General features: G+C 43.6%; 1 protein-coding gene across 2 annotated transcripts in view; it reads left to right on the top strand.

Annotated features, from left to right (window-relative positions):
* The window catches only part of LOC129819820 (atrial natriuretic peptide receptor 1-like), a 114,675-nt gene that overhangs the window by 40,750 nt on the left and 49,039 nt on the right, over positions 1–24,886 (top strand). For both annotated transcript variants that reach the window (XM_055876434.1, XM_055876433.1), the window contains exons 5-6: positions 1,603–1,716; positions 15,354–15,489. In XM_055876434.1, coding sequence (XP_055732409.1) covers positions 1,603–1,716; positions 15,354–15,489 — 250 coding nt within the window. The remainder of the gene's footprint in view (positions 1–1,602; positions 1,717–15,353; positions 15,490–24,886) is intronic.

Below are 24,886 nucleotides of genomic sequence, written 5' to 3'. Positions count from 1 at the left end.
TTTCTCCCATTCTTCTCTGCAGATCCTCTCAAGCTCTGTCAGGTTGGATAGGGAACGTCACTGCACAGCTATTATCAGTTCTCCCCTGAGATCTTCGATCAAGTTCAAGTCCGGGCTCTATTGTGTTGGCTGTGTGCTTCATTGTCCTGTTGGAAGGCGAACCTTCGCCCCAGTCGGAAGTCCTGCGCACTCTGGAGCAGGTTTTCATCCAGGATCTCTCTGTACTTTGCTCCGTTTATCTTTCCCTCGATCCTGACTAGTCTCCCAGTCCCTGCCGCTGAAAAACATCCCCACAGCATGATGCTGCCACCACCATGCTTCACCGTAGGGATGGTGACGGGTTTCCTTCAGAGGTGATGCTTGGCATTCAGGCCAAAGAGTTCAATATTGGTTTCATTAGACCAGAGAATCTTGTTTTTCATGGTCTGAGAGTACTTTAAGTGCATTTTGGCAAACTCCAAGCAGACTGTCATGTGCCTTTTACTGAGGATCTGGAAGCCACTCCTCAGTGGCTGATTGGTGGAGATTGGTGGAGTGCTGCAGAAATGGTTGTCCTTCTGGAAAGTTTTCTCATCTCTACAGAGGCACTCTGGAGCTCTGTCAGAGTGACCATCAGGTTCTTGGTCACCTCCCTGACCAAGGCCCTTCTCTCCCGATTGCTCAGTTTGGCTTGGCGGCCAGCTCTAGGAAAAGTCTTGGTGGTTCCAATCTTCTTCCATTTAAGATTGATGGAGTCAACTGTGTTCTTGGGGACCTGCAATGCTGCAGAAATGTTTTGGTACCCTTCTCCAGATCCTGTCTCTGAGCTCTACGGACAATTCCTTCGACCTCATGTATTGTTTTTTTCTCTGACATGTATTTTCAACTGTGGGACCTTAAATAGACAAGGGTGTGCCTTTCCAAATCATCTCCAATCAATTCAACTTACCACAGTTGGCCTCAATCATCTTGTAGAAACATCTCAAGGATGAGCTCAAGTTTGAGTCTCATAGCAAAGGGTCTGAATACTTACAACATTTCAAGTTTCTAGGTCAATATGGGTGTTTGGCCTCCCGAGTGGCGCAGCGGTCTAAGGCACTGCATCTCATTTCAAGAGCCATCACTACAGTCCCTGGTTGTATCCCATCCGGCCATGATTGGGAGTCCCATAGGGCGGCACACAATTGGCCCAGCGTCGTCCGGGTTTGGCCGGGGCAGGCAGTCATTGTAAATTAGAATTTGTTCTGAACTGACTTGCCTAGTTAAGAATAAATAAATAAAATAAGTGAGCCTGCTTATTACAGCGCCACCTATAAGCCTATCGGTGGGTGGCATTCTTTTTGACCAAGTCTTGGGCTCTAGTGTATGTGTGCCAAATTAGACAAAAGTTACCAATCTATGCTTGAGTTATTTGAACATGTCCAGGATTTTTTTTTAAATCTAAGAATAACAATAGGTTTCACATATTCGCTGTGAACCTCTAATTAAAATGAGACGCAGGAGTTGATGAGTGTTTGTGCTGTATGTAACATGAGACTATGGCAATGTGTATGGTATAATCTGTGTGTTATGTGTTGTGTTATTGCGTTTTTCTGACTGGTTGTCATTCATCTATCCCGACAGAGTGTGAAGATCCTGACCTACAAAGAGCCACAGAACCCGGAGTACAAGGAGTTTGTTTCCAACCTGAAGACGGACGCCATGAACATGTTCAACTTCACCGTAGAAGACTCGCTGGTAAGTGAGGATGGCCAATTGCTTGCTTGCTTGTTGGTTGATTGACAAATTGATTGACAGGCAGGGTGATACCAGAATAGAAAGAAGGTAGAAATAAGACAGTAAAAGTAAAACTGCATATGATGTTGGCAGGAGAGTGGTAGAGACAAAGAGGGTGTCTTTCTTATTCATAGGATGGACACTCAAGAACATCCAACTTTGGAAAGGATTGTACCTCCTTCAGACCCACAAACAGAATTAAATAGACAAAAAAAGGTGTTTTATTAGATGTACAAACACCGATAAATTCACAGGCAGACTCATAGACCAACAGAAATGGAATCGCCTCTTGCGGCTTATCTGCTGGCTCACAGTTACCGATGTGGGCCCAAACTGTACCGCCTCTATCTGCCTTCACAATGCATGACCTTTCAAAGGCTGCTGGGACAAGAGCTTGTAGAATTTTCATAATTTCTCCTCAGTCCTAATGGATCTCATGTTAAAAAAAACAAAGGCTGGGTTCAGTCTTTGCCAATAGGGATGTTCTACGATGTGATGTGTGTCAGGTTGTTTACACTGTATTGGAGTCAACAGAGTGATGGCCGGCACACCTCCTGAGCTGATTAAAGGTGAAGATTGAAATCGTTTTTACCCTTCTATGCTTTGAATCAGAACTCTTGAAAGGTGCTCTCTAGAACTAGGTAGAACCCTCTGTGGAAAGGGTTCTACCAAAAATAGTTATTCTACCTAGAACCAAAAAGGATTCTCCTATGGGGACAGACGAATAACCCATTTGGAACCCATTTTTGTAAGAATGTAGAGAATGAACATTCTGGCGTTTTGCCTTCTGGCTTAGTTTGGATTTTCTAGCATAGAATTACCTTAAACATGACATATGCAGGTTCTCAATGTTTAGATTTAGGAAACCTGTTTACCGGTATGCAATTAAATTAAATTAAATTTTAAGTGTACGTGTTACATTTCAATTCCAATATTTTCAAGTCAGTCAGCAATCGCTGTGGGACATCTAGAAATGGTAATTTCCTTGCACTTTTTGCATAATCCCTAATTATGATTGTCAAGTATAATTACAATTTTATTAGACTGTTGTCTGACAACAGATTTAGATGTTACACCTAAATGCTAAATTCTGCATGTTGGGACATGCAATTCTGGTAACCATTGCTATAATATATGGTTAGCTGTGCTCTTTTTGGCTATGCTAATAGAATATAAGTTATGTAAGAGATAAACACCTCCGTTCTGTACATTACCTTGGAAATAATGGACGACGCAGTGGAGTTAATTTTTCCAAGGTAATGTACAGAACGGAGTCGTTTATCTCACTTATACCACAGTTGTCAAAGAAAACAATACTAAAGCACACATTTACCTGTAAAAAAACATTGATATTTTCATTTTTATAAGCAAATTCATACTTGGTTGCTAGAGACGATTGCTAGAGACGCGACCCAGTCGTTGGTTCGATTAGTTCGATATTTATGGACGCGACCCATGTTGTTCGTTCATTATGTTCATGGCAAAGTTCTTATCCCTTGCTTGCTAGCTAGCCGACTAGCTACGGTTACAGTCAAGGCAGTCAAGGCCTCTGCAGCCAGAATAACAGCAAAGTAGCTGCATTTGTATTTGTTTACGCCGTTTTCTATTGACATTCTTTTCAATACATCCATAACAATGAGCTGATAATGCCGATTTTCTCTGGCATAGCTAGAAAAGTTTGCCTTCCCATCAGGACACTCGTCGACACTGACTGTTAATTGCATAACAAACACTAGGGTAGAAGCTAGCTAAATAGTTTGTTGCTAGCAAACCTGCCAATATGACAACTGAATAAAAAAAATATCAGTAGCTGTAAACAGCTGGATTAAACTAGAAACATGTGGAAGGATTTGACAGCATAGCGGCGGAGGGAACCGGAGAACTGTATGTTCATCACACCACGTTAGGTCATCAGATGCTCCAAAAAGTAAGTCTCTGGAAAAACAAATCAATGCTAGCAAGCTATGTGTTTTCCTCGTTGGACCTGTGTTTACAATGTATTCAATTTCAGTTTGTGTGGTTGTTGGTTTAGCTTTCTGTAACAAGTACGGTCTGCATGTGCAGGTACACGTATTGCGTCATGATTGCAAGGTGTCACGATAACTTTTGCAACTGTTCCGTTACCCTGTTTTCTAAGTGTATTATTGGGCTTGCTGGAGTGTATATTTTCCACACAAACTTTGCTTTCGATGGTTGAAGTTATGCCACAGAGGTTTTTATACTGGAAACAGGGATTTATCCATCAAATAGAGCCTGTAAAGTTACATATCTCCTCTTGGGAAGATTACGGGTCTTTTAGGTCTGCGGCATCATATTGTTTATGGAAAATAATCAACTATTGCTTTATAGCTACTGCTGGGCTAAGCTAATTCGAGTGACAGGGCTGTGTCACACTCCAGTGTCTCTAGTCTCAGCCCAATCAATGGCACCTCAGTTAGGAAGCTAGAAAGCCAGTCACTAATTAGTGCAGCAGCAGTCCAGGGAAGGTAGAAAGTAATGTTTCTCCTCCCATTTGGCACTTGGGAAAATTTGCTGATATACTGATTGTCATAGCAACACGGACCCTAATGTAGAAATGGCAGCCATTATTGCACAGTGTACCTGGGCAGCCCTGCTTATTACACTATAAGACAGGGGCTAAAGTTCAGGCAAAACATCTATGTGGATTTGTCAGCTCGTGAAAGCAGTTCCATGCATCTTTAGATCACATTGCATTTATGCGGTAGACAAGTTTCACCTGAATACACAAATTGGAATGTTTGGTCGATTACACAAATTGTGTGAGACATTCATTGTGTGAAACCATGTCAAGGTATATAAATGCTCGGCCGCCCGAGTGGCGCAGCTATCTAAGGCACTGCATCGCACTGCTTGAGGCGTCACTACAGACCCAGGTTCAATCCCAATCCGGACGTGACCGGAAGTTCCATAGGGCGGTGCACAATTGCCCCTCATTGCACTCTAGTGACTCCGCTGACTTCGGTTGTCAGTTGAACGGTGTTTCCTTCGACACATTGGTGCGGCTGTCTTCCGGGTTAAGCAGGCAGGTGTTAACCTCTACAGGATCGGTGGGTCCCCTGCCGGGACAGTTGAGCTAACGTAGGCTAATGTGATTAGCATGAAGTTGTAGGTAACATAATTTACCAGGAGATAGATGTCTCTGATATTGGCAGAAAGGTTAACTTCTTGTTCATCTAACTGCACTGACCAATGTACAGTAGCTATTACAGTGAAATAATAACATGATATTGTTTGAGGAGAGTGCATAGTTATGAACTTGAAAAGTAATTAATAAACCAATTAGGCACATTTGGGCAGTCTTACATCCAATGGTTCATTGGATCAGTCCAAAACTTTGCACGTACAGTGCTGCCATCTAGTGGCCAAAATCAAAATTGCACCTGGGCTGGAATAATACATTATGGCCTTTCAAAGATGATTGTACAAAACAAATACAAAAAAACTCATGGTTTTTGCTTTGTATTATCTTTTACCAAATCTAATGTGTTATATTCTCCTACATTCATTTCACATTTCCACAAACTTCAGTGTTTCTTTTCAAATGGTATCAAGAATCCTCCTCTGTTCCTCTGGTGATGTAGAGGTTAATCCAGGCCCTGCAGTGCCTAGCTCCACTCCTACTCCCCAGGTGCTCTCATTTGTTGACTTCTGTAACCGTAAAAGCCTTGGTTTCATGCATGTTAACATTAGAAGCCTCTTCCCTAAGTTTGTTTTATTCACTGCTTTAGCACACTCTGCCAACCCGGATGTCCTAGCCGTGTCTGAATCCTGGCTTAGAAAGTCCACACAAAACCCTGAAATTTCCATCCCTAGCTATAACATTTTCCGACAAGATAGAACTTCCAAAGCACGCGGTGTTGCAATCTACTGCAGAGATAGCCTACAGAGTTCTGTCTTAATTTACAGGTCTGTACCCAAACAATTCGAACTTCTACTTTTAAAAATCCATCTTTCCAGAAACAAGTCTCTCACTGTTGCCGCTTGCTATAGACAACCCTCTGCTCCCAGCTGTGCCCTGGACACCATATGTGAATTGATTGCCCCCCATTTATCTTCAGAGCTCGTGCTGCTAGGTGACCTAAACTGTGACATGCTTAACACCCCGGCCATCCTACAATCTAAGCTTGATGCTCTCAATCTCACACAAATTATCAATGAACCCACCAAGTACAACCCCAAATCCGTAAACGCGGGCACCCTCATAGGTATCATCCAAACCAACTTGCCCTCCAAATACACCTCTGCTGTCAACCAAGATCTTAGCGATCACTGCCTCATTGCCTGCATCCGTAATGGGTCAGCGATCAAACGACCTCCACTCATCACTGTCAAACACTCCCTAAAACACCTCAGCGAGCAGGCCTTTCTAATCGACCTGGCCCGGGTATCCTGGAAGGATATTGACCTCATCCCGTCAGTAGAGGATGCCTGGTTATTCTTTAAAAGTGCCTTCCTCACTATCTTAAATAAGCATGCCCCATTCAAAAACTTTAGAACCAGGAACAGATATAGCCCTTGGTTCTCTCCAGACCTGACTGCCCTTGACCAGCTCAAAAACATCCTGTGGCGTTCTGCATTCACATCGAACATATGATATGCAACTTTTCAGGGAAGTTAGGAACAAATATACACAGGCAGTTAGGAAAGCTAAGGCTAGCTTTTTCAAGCAGAAATTTGCATCCTGTTGCACAAACTCAAAAAAGTTTTGGGACACTGTAAAGTCCATGGAGAAAAAGAGCACCTCCTCCCAGCTGCCCACTGCACTGAGACTAGGAAACACTGTTACCACTGATAAATCTACAATAATTGAGAATTTCAATAAGCATTTTTCTACGGCTGGCCATGCTTTCCACCTGGCTACCCCTACCCCGTTCAACAGCCCTGCGCTCCCCACAGCAACTCGCCCTAACCTCCCCCACTTCTCCTTTACCCAAATCCAGATAGCTGATGTTCTGAAAGAGCGGCAAAATCTGGACCCCTACAAATCAGCCGGGCTAGACAATCTGAACCCTCTCTTTCTAAAATGATCTGCCAAAATTGTTGCATCCCCTATTACTAGCCCGTTCAACCTCTCTTTCGTATCGTCTGAGATTCCCAAAGATTGGAAAGCTACCGCGGCCATCCCCCTTTTCAAAGGGGGAGACACTCTAGACCCAAACTCCTACAGAGCTATATCTATTCTACCCTGCCTTTCTAAGGTCTTTGAAAGCCAAGTTAACAAACAGATTACCGACCATTTCGAATCTCACCGTACCTTTGCCGCTATGCAATCTGGTTTCAGAGCTGGTCATGGGTGCACCTCAGCCACGCTCAAGGTCCTAAACGACATCATAACCGCCATTGATAAGAGACATTACTGTGCAGCCGTATTCATCGACCTGGCCAAGGCTTTCGACTCTGTCAATCACAGCATTCTTATTGGCAGACTCAACAGCCTTGGTTTCTCAAATGATTGCCTCGCCTGGTTCACCAACTACTTCTCCGATAGAGTTCAGTATGTCAAATCAGAGGGCCTGTTGTCCGGACCTCTGGCAGTCTCTATGGGGGTGCCACAGGGTTCAATTCTCGGGCCGACTCTCTTTTCTGTATACATCAATGATGTCGCTCTCGCTGCTGGTGATTCTTTGGTCCACCTCTACGCAGACGACACCATTCTGTATACCTCTGGCCCTTCTTTGGACACTGTGTTAACTAACCTCCAGATGAGCTTCATTGCCATACAACTCTCCTTCCGTGGCCTCCAACTGCTCTTAAATGCAAGTAAAACTAAATGCATGCTCTTCAACCGATCGCTGCCCGCACCTGCCCACCCGTCCAGCATCACTACTCTGGACGGCTCTGACTTAGAATACAAATACCTAGGTTTCTGGTTAGACTGTAAACTCTCCTTCCAGACTCACATTAAACATCTCCAATACAAAATTAAATCTAGAATCGGCTTCCTATTTCACAACAAAGCATCCTTCACTCATGCTGCCAAACATACCCTCGTAAAACTGACCATCCTACCAATCCTCGACTTCGGCGATGTCATTTACAAAATAGCCTCCAACAGTCTACTCAACAAATTGGATGCAGTCTATCACAGTGCCATCCGTTTTGTCACCAAAGCCCCATATACCACCCACCACTGCGACTTGTATGCTCTCGTTGGCTGGCCCTCGCTTCATACTCGTCGCCAAACCCACTGGCTCCAGGTTATCTACAAGTCTCTGCTAGGTAAAGCCCTGCCTTATCACTGGTCACCATAGCAGCACCCACCCGTAGCACGCACTCCAGCAGGTATATCTCACTGGTCACCCCCAAAGCCAATTCTTCCTTTGACCGCCTCTCCTTCCAGTTCTCTGCTGCCAATGACTGGATCGAACTGCAAAAATCACAGACGCTGGAGACTCTTATCTCCCTCACTAGCTTTAAGCACCAGCTGTCAGAGCAGCTCACAGATCACTGCACCTGTACATAGCTCATCTGTAAATAGCCCATCCAATCTACCTCATCCCCATACTGTATTTATTTATTTATCTTGCTCCTATCTCTACTTGCACATTGATCTTCTGCACATCCTACCATTCCAGTGTTTAATTGCCATATTGTAATTACTTTGCCACCATGGCTTATTTATTGCCGTAACTCTCTTATTCTACCTCATTTGCACATGCTGTATATAGATTTTTCTACTGTATAATTGATTGTATGTTTGTTTATTCCATGTGTAACTCTGTGTTGTTGTATGTGTCGAACTGCTTTGCTTTATCTTGGCCAGGTTGCAGTTGCAAATGAGAACTTGTTCTCAACTGGCCTACCTGGTTAAATAAAGGTGAAATAAAAATATAAATAATATGCATATCCTTGCTTCAGGTCCAGAGCTACAGGCAGTTAGATTTGGGTATGTCATTTTAGGTGAAAATTGGAAAAACGGGGCGGATCCTTAAGCGGTTTTAAGGAGTGTGGTTTGGCGGGTCATGTTTCGGAGGATGCATGACTTGACCTTTGCCTCTCCCGAGCCTGTTGGGGAGTTGCAGTGATGAGACAAGATAGTAATTGGATATCACAAAATTGGGGAGAAAAAGGGAGTTATAAAAAGGTTATGAAAAAAAAAGGTATATAAATGCTGTTATTTTGTTTGAATTGTAGGTGGTAATAGATTGACTGTGTGGCTAACGGGGAGTGTGGGTGTATGGAGCTGTCTGGCTAATATTCAGGGGTGTCCTCTGTAAGGGAGCTTAAATTGGTACTGAACGTCCCTGGGTGGCGCCAGCTAAAGTGCTGAATGAGAGGTGTGGGTGACTCTACCTTTGTTAGAGCCAGTGAGAGATGGTCTGTGGGGACGGTTGTTCGCTCAGGGACCAGCTCATGTACTTGTGTCTGTCTGCCTGTTAAAGGTCCAATGGAGTCATTTTTATCTCAATGTCAAATCCTTTCTGGGTAACAATGAAGTTCTCTGCAAAGAGCAATTTCTCAAGCAATAATGTTGCTAGAATTGTCTGGGAGTGGTCTGAGTGGGGAGGTGAAAACTAGCTGTTATTGGCAGAGAGGTTTGGAACTCTCTTTCTTATTGGTCTATTAACCAATTTACTGTGATGTCACCAGACAGGCCAAAACTCCATTCCACCAAAACATTCAGTCTTTTAGAACAGCTCTTACAATAAAAGGGCATTATCATAATTTTCACAATTTCACAGTATAATTCCAACCTCATAGTGTGGAAGTATATAGAAATCACAATGGGCCTTTAAAGGTGCAATATAAAGATATCGCGCCGCCATTTCCTGATTGCTAAAATTAGAATAGTTTGCCTAATTTCAGTGTATGTGACAAAACAAGCAATGTGTAGACAATCATTGTACCATCTTAACCGCTGTGAAATAACCAAAAATATTGTATTTTCAGCTGTTTGATGCTGGTGTACAAAATCGAAAGTAAAATACGCAAAAACGAAACGTAATAACAGGAAGCATAAAAATAGTGCACATGGACCAGATCTATTGTGTCTTAGATTTGCTTTCAACCAGAATGACAAATCTATAACTTACATTTCTATGGGTCGTCCAAAAAGTTTCATGTTGCAGCTTTAAGCCAAATCTAGGGTAGAAAAGAAAGTTTCTTCTCTGCCACTCCACTGTGACCAACATGCCCTTAATTTTGTCTGCTTTGCCGTCACTTTTGTCTGTGACCCACCAGGGCAACACTTGCCTTTTCTAACATAAATTGGGCTTTTGTCCGTCCGTCCATCAGTCTCTCTTTTGCCAATGAACAATGTCTGCTACTCTGATATCTCTCTGTTCAGCTCTCTCCATATCCCAAGCTTTATTTTTCTCTCTTCCATGTGTCTGTACTGGGCTTGAAAGAGTCCACCTGGCCACTGTTTTTGACAACCTAAGCCTTTCATCCCCCCCAAATCTTTAAATGCACATATCGGAAGTTATTTTTCTCACCCCTACAACTACCGCTGCATGCTTTGGAGATAGTTGTATCATTAAACTCCTTCACATCTTCATCCCTTGGTACCTGTGGGCAACTAAGAGAGCATCTGTCAAAATACCTACTGCAACGTGAGTCACTAAAATCCCATCACTACTGTACTTATTAAAAACACACAGGGTCCCACCACGTGTACAGAGTAAAAGGGCAGTTTAAACATAAACAGACAGAGGAGAGAACTGACTAAATAAGCATCATGTTTGTTTATGTTTGATTAATGTGTGAATGAATCATTGGTTGGATGGGTGGGTGGGTATATAGTTTGTGGACAATGTTTTAGTTAACATTGCTTGGTTTTTAAGGTTTGCTGCAGGGTTGGTGGGAGGATGGATGGACATACGGTCAGGTCCAGATTTATTGGCACCCTTTATAAAGATGAGCAAAAAAGACTGTACAAAAAATTTAGAAATACAAATACTGAGCTATACAATGCCTTTATAAAGTATTCACACCCCTCTATTTTCCACACATTTTGTTGTGTTACAGCCTGCATTTAAAATCAATTGACATTTTGTGTCACTGGCCTACACACAATACCCCATAATTTCAAAGTGGAATTTTGTTTTTAGGCAATTTTACTAATTAATTAAAAGAAATGTACGACTACCTCATCTCTGTACCTGTCACGCCCTGATCTGTTTCACCTGTCCTTGTGCTTTTCTCCACCCCCCTCCAGGTGTCGCCCATCTTCCCCGCTTATCCACTGGGTATTTATACCTGTGTTTTCTGTCTGTCTGTTGCCAGATCATCTTGTTTGTCAAGTCAACCAGCGGTTTTTGTATCAGCTCCTTGGTCCCCTAGTCTCGCTTTTTCTCGTCCTCATGGTTTTTGACCTTTGCCTGTCCTGACCCTGTACCCGCACGCCTGACCACTGCCTGTCTCTGACCCTGAGCCTGCCTGCCGTCCTGTACCTTTGCTCCACCTCTGGATTTCCCGACCTCTGCCTGACCTGACTCTGAGCCTGCTTGCCGTCCTGTACCTTGGCCCCTACTCTGGATTATCGACCCCTGCCTGCCTTGACCTGTCGTTTGCATGTCTCTATGGTTACAATAAATAAAAAATACTTCACACAGTCTGCACTTGGGTCTTAGCTTGATTCGTGATAGTACCCCACCCATACAATTATCTGTAAGGTCCCTCTGTCGAACAGTGAATCTCAAGAACAGATTCAACCACAAAATCCAGCGAGGTTTTTCAATGCCTCGCAAAGAAGGGCATTTATTGGTAGATGGGTAAAATATTTTAAAAAGAAGACATTGAATATCTCTTTGAGCATGGTGATGTTATTAATTAGACTTTGGATGGTGTATCAATACACCCTGTCACTACAAAAATACAGACGTCTTTCCTCAGTTGCCTGAGAGGAAGGAAACTGCTCAGGGATTTCACCATGAGGCCAACAATGACTTTAAAACAGTTAGAGTTTAATGGCTGTGATAGGAGAACACTAAGGCACTAAAGTAAAAATGGAAAAAATGTGGCAAAGAAATGAACTTCGTCATGGATACAAAGCGGTGTGTTTGGGGCAAATCCAAAACAACACAACACATAACTGAGTAACACTCTTCATATTTTCAAGCATGATGGTGGCTGCATCATGTTATGGGTATGCTTGTCATTGGCAGGGACTATGGAGTTTTTTATAATAATAATGTACTTATTTGCCTGCTAAGCACATATATAGGACAACATGGCTCAGTCTGCTTTTCAACAGACACTGGGAGACAAATTCACCTTTCAGCAGGACAATAACCTAAAACACAAGGCCAAATATACACTGGAGTTGCTTTCCAAGACAACATTGAATGTTCCTGAGTGGCCTCGTTACAGTTTTGACTTAAATTGGCCTGAAAATCTATGGCAAGACTTGAAAATGGCTTTCTAGCAATGATCAATAAAAAAAAAAAATCACCCCTTTCTCCCCAATTACTATCTTGTTTCATCACTGCAACTCCCCAATGGGCTTAGGAGAGGCAAAGGTCAAGTCATGCATCCTCTGAAACATGACCTGCCACACCGCACTCCTTAACACCCACCTGTCAGAGGAAACACCATTCAACTGACAACCGAAGTCAGCCTGCAGGCACCTGGCCCACCACAAGGAGTCGATAAAGCACAATGAGCCAAGTAAATCCCCCCAGCCAAACCCTCCCCTAACCCAGACAAAGCTGGGCCAATTGTGCACCGCCCTATGGGACTCCCAGTCACAGCCAGGATCGAACCCAGAGCTGTAGTGACACCTCAAGCACTGCGATGCAGTGCCTTAGAATGCTGCGCCACTCGGAAGGCCTGGTCAATAAATGATTTGACAGAGCTTAAAGAATAATGGGCACATATTGTGCAATCCAGGTGTGCAAAGACTTACTCAAAACAACTCACAGCTGTAATCACTGCCAAAGGTGATTGCAATATGTATTGACTCAGGGGTGTGAATACTTATGTAAATGAGATTTCTGTATTTCATTTTCTTTTGATTTGCAAACATTTCTAAAACATGTTTTCACTTTGTCATTATGGGATATTGTGTGTTGATGGGTGAGAAAAAATATACATTTAATGCATTGAATTCAGGCTGTAACACAACAACATTTGGAATAAGACTTAAATGAATCCACCTGGCCCCTGTTTTGGACAACCTAAGCCTTTGTATGATCCAAATGATTTTTTAAATTATATTATTTTATACTAATACACTTGCCAAGAGAAATATATTTAGTTTAACAAGTAATACAAAAAGCATTCACACCAGTGGTGGGTTTGACGTCGAAATAATGATGCATAAGCAGAAAAGGACCAACTGTAAAATATGGTGGTGGATCTTTGATGTTTTGGGGCTATTTTGCTTCCACTGTTCCTGGGGCTCTGGTTAAGGTCAACGGCATCAGGAACTTTACCTATTACCAGGACATTTTAGCCAAAAACCTATTTGCCTCTCCCAGGAGGCTGAAACTTGTAGACAAGTGGATCTTCCAGATAATAACCCCACGCACACATCAAAATCTCTTTCTCTGAGAAATAAAAAATAATATTGTTTTCCATTTTTTTTTTTTTGCATGAATGATGATTCACTGAAAGATATGAAGGTACTCAGAGGATATTCCAGTGGACCATTTGAAGCATCTTCAAATTTAATTTGCAGGGCTTCTCCAGATGTCCCATGTCCACAGTGGGAGGTTAGACAGTTCTAACCACAGGGGAATATGACCCGTTTCTCCATGTCTGAGTGACGTGGATATATGGCCAGTTTGGCCACACGTGTCAATCGCAGCTCCTAGTCTGGTCTCTAACACAAACAAATAAAGGTTTGACTTATGAGCCTGTGCTAAGCATTCTATAATATTTATAGTTACACAGTTACATTCAGGGTCAGGAAATCCCTATGTCAGCGTGACCTCTTTCAAGGTTGATTCTAGACACACAGTCGTTGTTACAAACACAGACTCACATGCAGGCGTGTGTTTGACTCTGACTCACACACACTCACACACACAAACATGTAAATACACTGTATATACAAAAGTATGTGGACACCCCTTCAAATTTGTGGATTCGGCTAAAGTGGTGTGAAGCTTGCCGCCATTGGACTCTGAAGCAGTGGAAACGCGTTCTCTGGAATGATGACTCAAGCTTCACCATCTGGCAGTCCGACGGACAATACTGGGTTTGGCGGATGCCAGGAGAACGCTACCTGCCCCAATGCATAGTGCCAACTGTAAAGTTTGGTGGAGGAGGAATAATGGTCTGGGGCTGTTTTTCATGGTCCTTTAGTTCCAGTGAAGGGAAATCTTAATGCTACAGCATACAATTACATTCTAGACGATTATGTGCTTCCAACTTTGTGGCAACATTTTGGGGAAGGCCCTTTCCTGTTTCAGCATGACAATACCCCCATGCACAAAGCGAGAAATGGTTTGTCGAAGTCGGTGTGGAAGAACTTGACTGGCCTGCACAGAGCCCTGACCTAAACCCCATTGTACACCTTTGGGATGAATTGGAGCGCAGACTGCGAGCCAAGCCTAATCACCCAACATCCATGCCCGACCTCACTAATGCTCTTGTGGCTGAATGGAAGCAAGTCCCTGCAACATCTTCCCTTCCCAGAAGAGTGGAGGCTGTTATAGCAGCAAAGGGGGACCAACTCCATATTAATGCCCATAATTTTAGAATGAGATGTTCGACGAGCAGGTGTCCACATACTTTTGGTCATGTAGTGTATATGTGGGAGATATATTATGTACAACCTACCTAAAAGCAAGAGATCGCTATGTGCACAGGTAAAATCAAGGAAATTGCTGCTGGGTGTTGAAACAGGTTGGTATAATGGTGAAATAGAAGAGGAAAGATGATGTAACTATTGTGGGGCAGCAGGTAGCCTAGTGGTTAGAGCGTTGGACTAGTAACCGAAAGGTTGCAGGATCATATCCCTGAGCTGACAAGGTGAAAATATGTCGTCCTGCCCCTGAACAAGGCAGTTAAGCCACTGTTCCTAGGCCATCATTGAAAATAAGAATTTGTTCGTAACTGAGTTGCCAGTTAAATAAAGGTAAAAAAAAAAATTATGACCTCAGATAAATAGAGAATGAAATTCATTTTATTCTCTATTCCCTTTTCTACCACGATATACGCTTGTCCTTATTCTAGAAAGTCTACCGGATTTATCCTGGCATTATGTGGCTGAGTGATGAGGAGAAACGGAAATGTTTTTTTTGTTATTTCCATTTGTGGATTTTTTTTATAAAGCCTGGAATAAAAGAAAAATGGTGACTTATAATTAAAATATAAAGATATTTAGCTCCTATATAGCAAATTGCACTTATGTATATATATTGTGTGTACTGTAGGCCTGTCTCACACTTGAATCTTCTCTTTGTGCCAGAGTTGGTTCAAATGCCTTCCATTTAATTTTTCTGTATTTATTTATCTGTATACACTACCGGTCAAAAGTTTTAGAATACTACTCATTCTATGAAATAACACATATGGAATCATGTAGTCACCAAAAAAGTGTCAAAATATATTTTATATTTGAGATTCTTCAAATAGCCACCCTTTGCCTTGATGACAGCTTTGCACACTCTTGGCATTCTCTCAACTAGATGAACCTGATAGCAGGAGGCTTCTATGACGGCGTGATGCTTTACTCTCAGGCCCTGAATGAGACCATGGCAGAGGCAGGGGGCCGGCCGCGAGGGGACACCGTCACCAAGAGGATGTGGAATCGCACATACCATGGTGAGTCATTGCAGGTACACACACACGTGTGTGCACGAGAACACACATACATAGATGATGTGGAACCACACGTACCATGGTGAGTCATTGCAGATACACACACACGTGTGTGCACGAGAACACACGTACACAGAGGATGTGGAACCACACGTAACATGGTGAGTCAATGCAGATACACACACACACGTGTGTGCGCGAGAACACACGTACACAGAGGATGTGGAACCACACGTAACATGGTGAGTCAATGCAGATACACACACTCACAATGCCCGTACCAATACAATATTCCAAACTTGTTTTGAGTAGTGCCATACCGTCCATTTGAAGTGACTTTTGCTGACTTTAAGGCCTGTTCATGGGACAGAAAAGGTCACCCATCATCTGTACACTGTTAGAAAAAAAGGTGCTATCTAGAACTTAAAAGAGCTCTACCTACGGCTTTTGCGGTGACCGTATTACTGCCATACCGGCAGTCACGAGTCATGACTGCAGTCAAATTCCACATGACCATTTAATCACGGTAATTAGGCTTCTTCAAGCTCAGATGCTGCTGATGGTCATTAGTAGCCTACCAAAATTGCTAACTGCCTAGTACTCAGCATTCTATTCACTCTGACATCAATGCAAATGTAATCAAAATTGAATCAAACACTTCGTGAGAACCCCTAAGCTCATGTTGCGAAACATTTCTATAGGCAATTGCGTGAGAAAACAGAGTTTTGATGACCTCTACCAAAAAGAGGAGGATCCCATCAGCTTTCTATAGGCTAGGCCTACTATATTTATTTCTCAAATTTCCTAATATTTAGCACATTGCTTCCCTTTACAACAGGAGTATTGCCTACCTTGCTGGCATGAAAATGAACCACGTGAAAAGCCTCCTCCATTCGCTATTTAAGTGTATAGATGACAGGTATTTTTTCCCCTGCTCCTGTTTTGAGACAGGTGCATGACAAGGGTCCATTCTAAATCAAAACAAATTTCACACATATATTATTTAGTATATGTAAAGAAAACATTAAATCAAGAATAGTCTGATGGGTGACAATATTAGCCTAATAATATATTATCACTTGTGAATGATGCCGAGCTTGTGAGCAGTAAGGCAAGAAACAGAGCATGCCTTTTTCCCCAACTTTTTCAAATCATAGTTGCACACCTCATGTAGCCTAGCCCATAGGCATATATATATTTGATAAGGTTTGTTTCACAACTAAAGTGTAAAAATGCACCTTTATAATGAAAGCATTACATGCATAATCGAATTTGCGGTCACTTTTGAAAATGGTGTTTTCCCGGTAATTGAGTGCATTTTGGAACATGCGCTCTTATAGCCTACTGCCATGTGCACATTGCTGCGCTGATAATGTGAAATAGTTTCTAAACATTTTAAGCTAAGTGTTCTGATCTGTTGCATCAGCCTCATAGATTTTTAAAGTTTTTATTTTTAAGCTAGTGGTTGTATTAATTTGGGTTCTATGGCATCCCACAACTGTCCCAGACTATGATTGGAATATTTATTTCTCGCATAGAATACCTCAACTTTTGTACTATGGGGGATAGTAGATTGACATAGGCTAGTGCTTTTGCTATTCGTTAGACCTACTCATCTTGTTGGCTGACGAAATGTAAATGTGGACAGTTCTTCCAACATCTTCAATATGCACCTCGGCAGTTGCGTCCCCGATGTGTCTGTCTTCACTTGTGGCCTGTGAGAAAAACGTGACGGGCATTGGCTAATAAGAATTGAGATACAGTGCATTTGGAGAAGTATTCAGACCCCTTGACTTTTTCCACTTTTTGTTACTGTGAGGACAGACGCTGGGAGACGAGAAGCAAATACAGGGAGTGATGATTAAATGGAAAAATGGACATATAACAAAACAAGAACAGCGTCTGGACAGGGGGAACAAAACTACATTAATGCCGACACAGGGATCAAACTGAGGAAAATACAGATATAGAGGAGGCAATCAACAAAGTGAAGGAGTCCAGGTGAGTCCAATGAAGCGCTGATGCGCGTAACGATGGTGACAGGTGTGTGTATTGATGGGCCGTCTGGCGCTCTCAAGCCCGGCGTATCACCTGGGCGAGCTTGACGGGCCTGCCAAGGCATGGGAGCTGGACAAGCCGGCTGAGACTTGGAACCCTGACGAGCCGGCTGAGGCGTGGAAGCATGACGAGCCGGCTGAGGCGTGGGAGCCCGATAGGCCGGCTGAGGCGTGGGAGCCCAGCAAGCCGGCTGAGGTATGACGTGGGATGGGAGCCTGATGAGCTGGCTGAGGCGTGGGAGCACGACGAGCCGGCTGAGGCATAACGTGGGATGGGAGCCTGATGAGCCAACCAAGGCAAGAAAACCTCTCGAGCCAGCTAAGGCATGGAAGCCCGCCAAGCCAGCTGAGGCGTCCTCGGTTACTTCAGCGGCGGCACGTGGTCCCGACTTCACCAACCCCAATTAAAAACAAATGCACTCCCTGATGCTTCCATTATAGGTATCTGCATTCTGTGAGGACAGACGCTGGGAGACGAGAAGCAAGTACAGGGAGTGAAGATTTAATGGATAAACGGACATATAACAAAACAAGAACAGCTTCTGGACAGGGGGAACAAAACAACATTAATGCAGACACAGGGATCAAACTGAGGAACAGACAGATTTAAAAAAGTGAAGGAGTCCAGGTGAGTCCATTGAAGCGCTGATGCATGTAATGATGGTGACAGGTGTGCGTAATGATGGGCCTCTTGACGCCCTCAAGCTCAAGAGAGTGGGAGTGGGAGCAGACATGACAGTTACATTACAGCCTTATTCTAAAATGGATTAAATTGTTTTTTCCCCTTATCAATCTACACACACTACCCCATAATGATGAAGCAAAAACTGTTTGTTTTTTATATTTTCAAAAAAACAAATGAAATCACATAAGTATTCAGACTCTTTACTCAGTATTTTGTTGAAGCACCTTTGGCAGCAATTACAGCCTCGAGTCTTCTTGGGTTAGATGCTACAAACTTGGCACACCTGTATTTGGGGAGTTTCTCCAATTCCTCTCTGCAGATCCTCTCAAGCTCTATCAGGTTGGATGGGGAGCGTCGCTGCACAGCTATTTTCACGGCTTTCCAGATATGTTCGATCGTGTTCAAGTCCGGGCTCTGGTTGGGCCACTCAAAGACATTCAGAGACTTGTCCTGAAGCCACTCCTGCGTTGTCTTGGCTGTGTGCTTAGGGTCATTGTTCTAGGTGAAGGTGAACCAATAGATTTCCCTGAATCCTGACTAGTCTCCCAGTCCCTGCTGCTGAAAAACATCCCCAAAGCATGATGCTTCACCGTAGGAAAGGTGCCTGGTTTCCTCCAGACGTGGTCCTTGGCATTCAGGCCAAAGAGTTAAATCTCGCCTCCCGAGTGGCACAGTGGTCTAAGGCACTGCATCGCAATTGCTAGCTGTGCCACTAGAGATCCTAGTTCAAGTCCAGGCTTTGTCACAGGCCTCGACCGGGAGACCCATGAGGCAGCGTACAATTGGCCCAGCGTTGTCCGGGTTAGGGGAGGGTTTGGCTGGCAGGAATGTCCTTGTCCCATCGCGCTCTAGCGACTCCTGTGATGGGCCGGGCGCATGCACGCTGACACGGTCGCCAGGTGTACGGTGTTTTCTCCGACACATTTGTGGGGCTGGCTCCCAGGTGTAGTGGGCATTGTGTCAAGAAGCAGTGCGTCTTGGTTGGTTCGTGTTTCGGAGGATGCATGGCTTTCGACCTTTGCCTCTCCCGAGTCCGTACAGGAGTTGCAGCGATGAGATGACTGTAACTACCAATTGGATACAACAAAATTGGGGAGAAGAAGGGGTAAATAAAAGAATGGTTTCATCAGACCAGTGAATTTTGTATCTGATGGTCTAAGAGTCCTTTATGTACCTTTTTGCAAACTCCAAAATGGCTGTCATGTGCCTTTTACTGAGGAGTGGCTTCTGTCTGGCTATTCTACCATAAAGGCCTGATTGGTGCAGTGCTGCAGAGATGGTTGTCCTACTGGAAGGTTCTCCCATCTCCACAGAGGAACTCTGGAGCTCTGTCAGAGTGACCATAGGGTTCTTGGTCACCTCCCTGACCAAGGCCCTTCTCCCCTGATTGCTCAGTTTGGCTGGGAGGCCAGCTCTAAGAGAGTCTTGGTGGTTCCAATCTTCTTCCATTTAAGATTGATGGAGGTCACTGTGTTCTTGGGGACCTTCAATGCTGCAGAAATGTTTTGGTAACCGTCCTCAGACACAATCCTATCTGGCTTGGTTTTTCTCTGACATGCACTGTCAACTGTTGGATCTTATATAGACAGGTGTGTACCTTTCCAAATCATGTCCAATCAATTGAAATTACCACAGGTTGACTCCAATCAAGTTGTAGAAACCTCTCAAGGATGATCAAAGGAAACAAGATGCTCCTGAGCACAATTGCGATTCTCATACCAAAGGATCTGAATACTTATGTAAATAAGGTATTTCTGGGGGGGGGGGGTTCTCCAAAAACCTGTTTTCACTTTGTCATTATCAGGTATTGTGTGTAGATTGATGAGAGAAAAAAAATATTCAATCATTTTAGAATAAGGCTGTAACGTATCAAAATGTGGAATAAGTGAAGGGGTCTGAAAACTTTCAGAATGAACTGTAATGAATGAACTTTCAGAATGAACTGTACATTTTCTAAATAGAGTAATCCTGTTACCTAGGCATTCTCTGTGTGAATACAATGTAATGACACACTTCAAAGTGCTTAAATGTGCATAAAATTTGCAAAAATGATTTAAAGTGCAGTAATTGGAGACCTGCAGTGACCACACACTGTCAGTGCTTTTAAACGTTGAAATGTTAGTCTACTTCTCACAAGGCGCTACCTGCTCTGCACAAAAGACCACCCGTTGCCATTCCATGTCTCCATAACAACAACCTAACCCACAAACCGACTACCCCCCGTCCCCTTACTTCTAAAACTGATTACACTGACCACTGTAGAGAACTCACAAGCACCTCTTCCTGTCTCCAATAAGCACTCACCAGCGAATCAAAGGGTCAAAAGGCATTGACATAATACAGCGGAGAAATTTAAGCAGTTAAAGAACGTTCAATATCAAAGATGGCAGCGCAAGCACACACATGATGTATAATCACATGTATTTGTGAAGATTTTACATCAGTGAAACAAGAATATTGAACTAATGTGCGCATGTGTGTGCTGGCCACTAAACGTCCACTTATAGAAAAGATTATCAGCCTTTTGGGGGCCCTAACAAACAATAACAATACACCGTAGCCAAATACATTTAAACTCAGTTTTTCACAATTCCTGACATTTAATCCGAGTACAAATTCCCCGTCTTAGGTCAGTTAGGATCACCACTTTATTTTAAGAATGTGAAATGTCAGAATAATAGTAGAGAGAATTATTTCTTTCAGCTTTTATTTCTTTCATCACATTCCCAGTGGGTCAGAAGTTTACATACACTCAATTAGTATTTGGTAGCATTGCCTTTAAATTGGTTAACTTGGGTCGAACATTTCGTGTAGCCTCCCACAAGCTTCCCACAATAAGTTGGGTGAATTTTGGCCCATTCCTCCTGACAGAGCTGGTGTAACTAAGTCAGGTTTGTTGGCCTCCTTGCTCGCACACACTTTTTCAGTTCTGCCCACAAATTTTAAATAGGCTTGAGGTCAGGGCTTTGTGATGGCCACTCCAATACCTTGACTTTGTTGTCCTTAAGCCATTTTGCCATAACTTTGGAAGTATGCTTGAGGTCATTGTCCATTTGGAAGACCCCTTTGCGACCAAGCTTCAACTTCCTGACTGATGTCTTGAGATGTTGCTTCAATATATCCACATAATTTTGGCCCTCATGATGCCATCTATTTTGTGAAGTGCACCAGTCCCTCCTGCAGCAAAGCACCCCCACAACATGATGCTGCCAACCCCGTGCTTCACGGTTGGGATGATGTTCTTCGGCTTGCAAGCCTCCCCCTTTTTCCTCCAAACATAACAGCCAAACAACTATTTTTGTTTCATCAGACCAGAGCACATTTCTCCAAAAAGTACGATCTTTGTCACCATGTGCAGTTGCAAACCGTAGTCTGGCTTTTTTATGGCGGTTTTGGAGCAGTGGCTTCTTCCTTGCTGAGCGGCCTTTAAGGTTATGTCGATATAGGACTTGTTTTACTGTGGATATAGATACTTTGTACCTGTTTCCTCCAGCATCTTCACAAGGTCCTTTGCTGTTGTTCTGGGATTGATTTGCACTTTTCACACCAAAGTATTTTCATCTCTAGCAGACAGAACACGTCTCATTCCTGAGCGGTATGAAGGCTGCGTGGTCACATGGTGTTTATACTTGCGTACTATTGTTTGTACAGATGAACGTGGTACCTTCAGGCATTTGCTCCCAAGGATGAACCAGACTTGTGGAGGTCTACAATTATTTTCTGAGGTCTTGGCTGATTTCTTTTGATTTTCCCATGATGTCAAGCAAAGAGGCACTGAGTTTGAAGGTAGGTCTTGAAATACGTCTACAGGTACATCTCCAATTGACTCAAATTATGTCAATTAGCCTATTAGATCTTCTAAAGCCATGACATCATTTTCTGGAATTTTCCAAGCTGTTTAAAGGCACAGTCAATTTAGTGTATGTAAACTTCTGACCCACTGGAATTGTGATACAGTGAATTATAAGTGAAATAATCTGTCTGTAAACAATTGTTGGAAAAATGACTTGTGTCATGCACAAAGTAGATGTCCTAACCGACTTGCCAAAACTATAGTTTGTTAACAAGACATTTGTGGAGTGGTTGAAAACAAGTTTTAATGACTCCAACCTAAGTGTATGTAAACTTCCCACTTCAACTGTATACAGCGTAATATGGTTCAATCAAGCTACACGTCAAAAACGTTTTCCCTTGTCAGCACATTTTTGCTCCAAATTGAATAAAGTCATTGAATATTGCCATGAAAAATGTCAGAATTGATGCAGCAAAACATCAATCATTTTTTTATGCAAATATCACAAAAACATCCTGAGAAAATCCTGAAGGGACTGAAAACATTTGTGGCCCCCCTCTTGACAGTGGAGAATATTTGTTTGTTTGTTTTAGAGTTAATTTCCTGCAATTCTACATATTTTGCCATGGGGTGTAGAGAACATGTTTCAGTTTTAAAACAAGTTTGCTGCAATTCTACACATTTTCCTATTCTACCTTGACTTATCATTTACATTTAAGTCATTTAGCAGACGCTCTTATCCAGAGCGACTTACAAGTACATACATCCATACTTTTTTGTACTGGCCCCCCGTGGGAATCGAACCCACAATCCTGGCGTTGCAAGCGCCATGCTCTACCAACTGAGCCACACGGGACCACATATTAACTTATGCCATGTTAATATGATATCTGAGTCAGAGTAACTAACAAAATAAATGTTCGTTACTCTGACTCAGATATCATATTAACATGGCATAAGTCAAGGCAAAATATTATGTAGAATAGCAGGAAATTTGCTTTAAAATGGCAAAAAGGTCTCGCCACCCTATGGTAAAATGTGTATAACTGCAGGAAATGAGTTATAAAATTGCTAAATCTTCTCCCTGGAGGTCAGAGCGTCTGGACATGTACCCTGCCTGCCCGGTCGGTAATTCGATCCTGACTGCTACAAGTTTAGATAGCTGGCTAGACTAATTTACAATCTAAAAATATTAGCTGACATTGAGTCACTGTCAGTGACTGACATAACAAGAGAGAAACTGCTGATGCACAACCAAATTTCAAAATTGCACTTTGTGTATTCTATTATTCTAACTCTCAACAGTTAGATGAGACCCCAACTGAGTTCCCCCCCAAACAAATATATATATATATATATATTGTGGCTTACCACAGACATGCCACCAGGGGGAGAGTCATCGAGGCCTGGTGACAGACTGAGTCTACATCCCGCTGCGATGGCTCCCTCTGCTGGACATGCCAGGTCTCGATGGGTCCTCCGGCCAGGACTAATTGAGGTTGATTGCACACCAGCTGTACGGGGCCCATAAAGCTGCCAGGAGGGCAGCACACTGGAGCGTTGGAGGTAGTAAGAGGTTGCTACCACATAGATGTCAGCACGGTCTGCTAGAACCGAGGGGCTCGGTGTTCTACCCCAGAGGAGACAGCATTCCCCGGAGCCCAGAAGGCGGTAACCCAGAAGAGGTCTCATGGAGGAGACCGGTTTCTTTTCTTTTCTTTATTGTTTTAAATAAACACCCATGAAACTGAGGTATCACACTTGTGTCTGATCTGTGTAAACGTTTTGATCAAACCCTTTGGTCTGCCACAAGTGGTGGAGAATGCGAGCAAGTCTGACAACATGGTCAGACCAGCGTTGACGTTTACGCAATATCAGCATGAATGAATTGATAGCTCAGTTCGTTCGGGCCCAACAAACGCAACATGACATTCAGGAACGAACTCTGGAAGAACATCATCTACAGAATGTCCGCGTGCTTAAGGAAGTCAGGAAGCTGCGAGGAGAAACGCAGACCGAATCGCATCCCAATCAGTTATTAAACAAGCTAACGGAGGATGACGATATCGAGACCTGCCTCTGCACTTTCGAACTGACAGCACTCCGTGAAGGATGGCCCAAGGCGAAGTGCGTGAGTCTGCTGGTCCCGTTCCTGTCCGGAGACGCCCAAAAAGCTTATTATGACATCACTGCCGAACAGGCGGCTAACTACGACTGTCTCAAGAGGAAGGTACTCAGCCGCTACGGGTAACGCCTGGCCCGTCGGGCCCAACTGGTCCACGACTGGAGGTTCCTGGACGAAACTTCCCCCCAAGCCCAGATAAGCGACCCACTGCGCATCACCAGGGCATGGCTCCTAACCGACATAGCCACCCTTCCCGTTATCGACAAATCGGTCATGGATCGCTTCTTACTGGCGCTACCTCACGACATGAAGAGAGCGGCAAGCCTACGTGCACCCCCAGAACTTGAATGACCTCTTGGGAGCAGTGGAGATGCACCAGAATACCGAGGCCCTGCTGAAGGGGACGCAGGCCGAGTCCGGGAGCCGTTGGAGGGGATGGAAGGACGACCCCACCAACGTACTCCCCAATCCGACAGTCAGCCGGGCTAAAGGACTGCTGACCCGCGGTACAGCCAGGGGATACAGCCAGGGGAGAATCGACCCACGGCCAACGACCCCAGGTGGATGAAGACCAAAGGAGGTGTTTTGAGTGCCCCAGGCCTCCACTGGGTTTTTCCCTTTTGAACTACTCTACGGGAGGAGACCACGCGGCCTACTGGATCTCGCCAAGGAGGTGTGAGAAGCCCAGTCAACCCCCTTATGCAGCGTGGTGGAACATGTAGAAACGATGAGGGAGCGGA

This window comes from Salvelinus fontinalis, chromosome 22 (genome assembly GCF_029448725.1).
Source record: "Salvelinus fontinalis isolate EN_2023a chromosome 22, ASM2944872v1, whole genome shotgun sequence".
NCBI lineage: Eukaryota > Metazoa > Chordata > Actinopteri > Salmoniformes > Salmonidae > Salvelinus > Salvelinus fontinalis.
The sequence above is the reverse complement of the archived record's forward strand: the minus strand, read 5'-3'. Positions and strand labels throughout refer to the sequence as shown.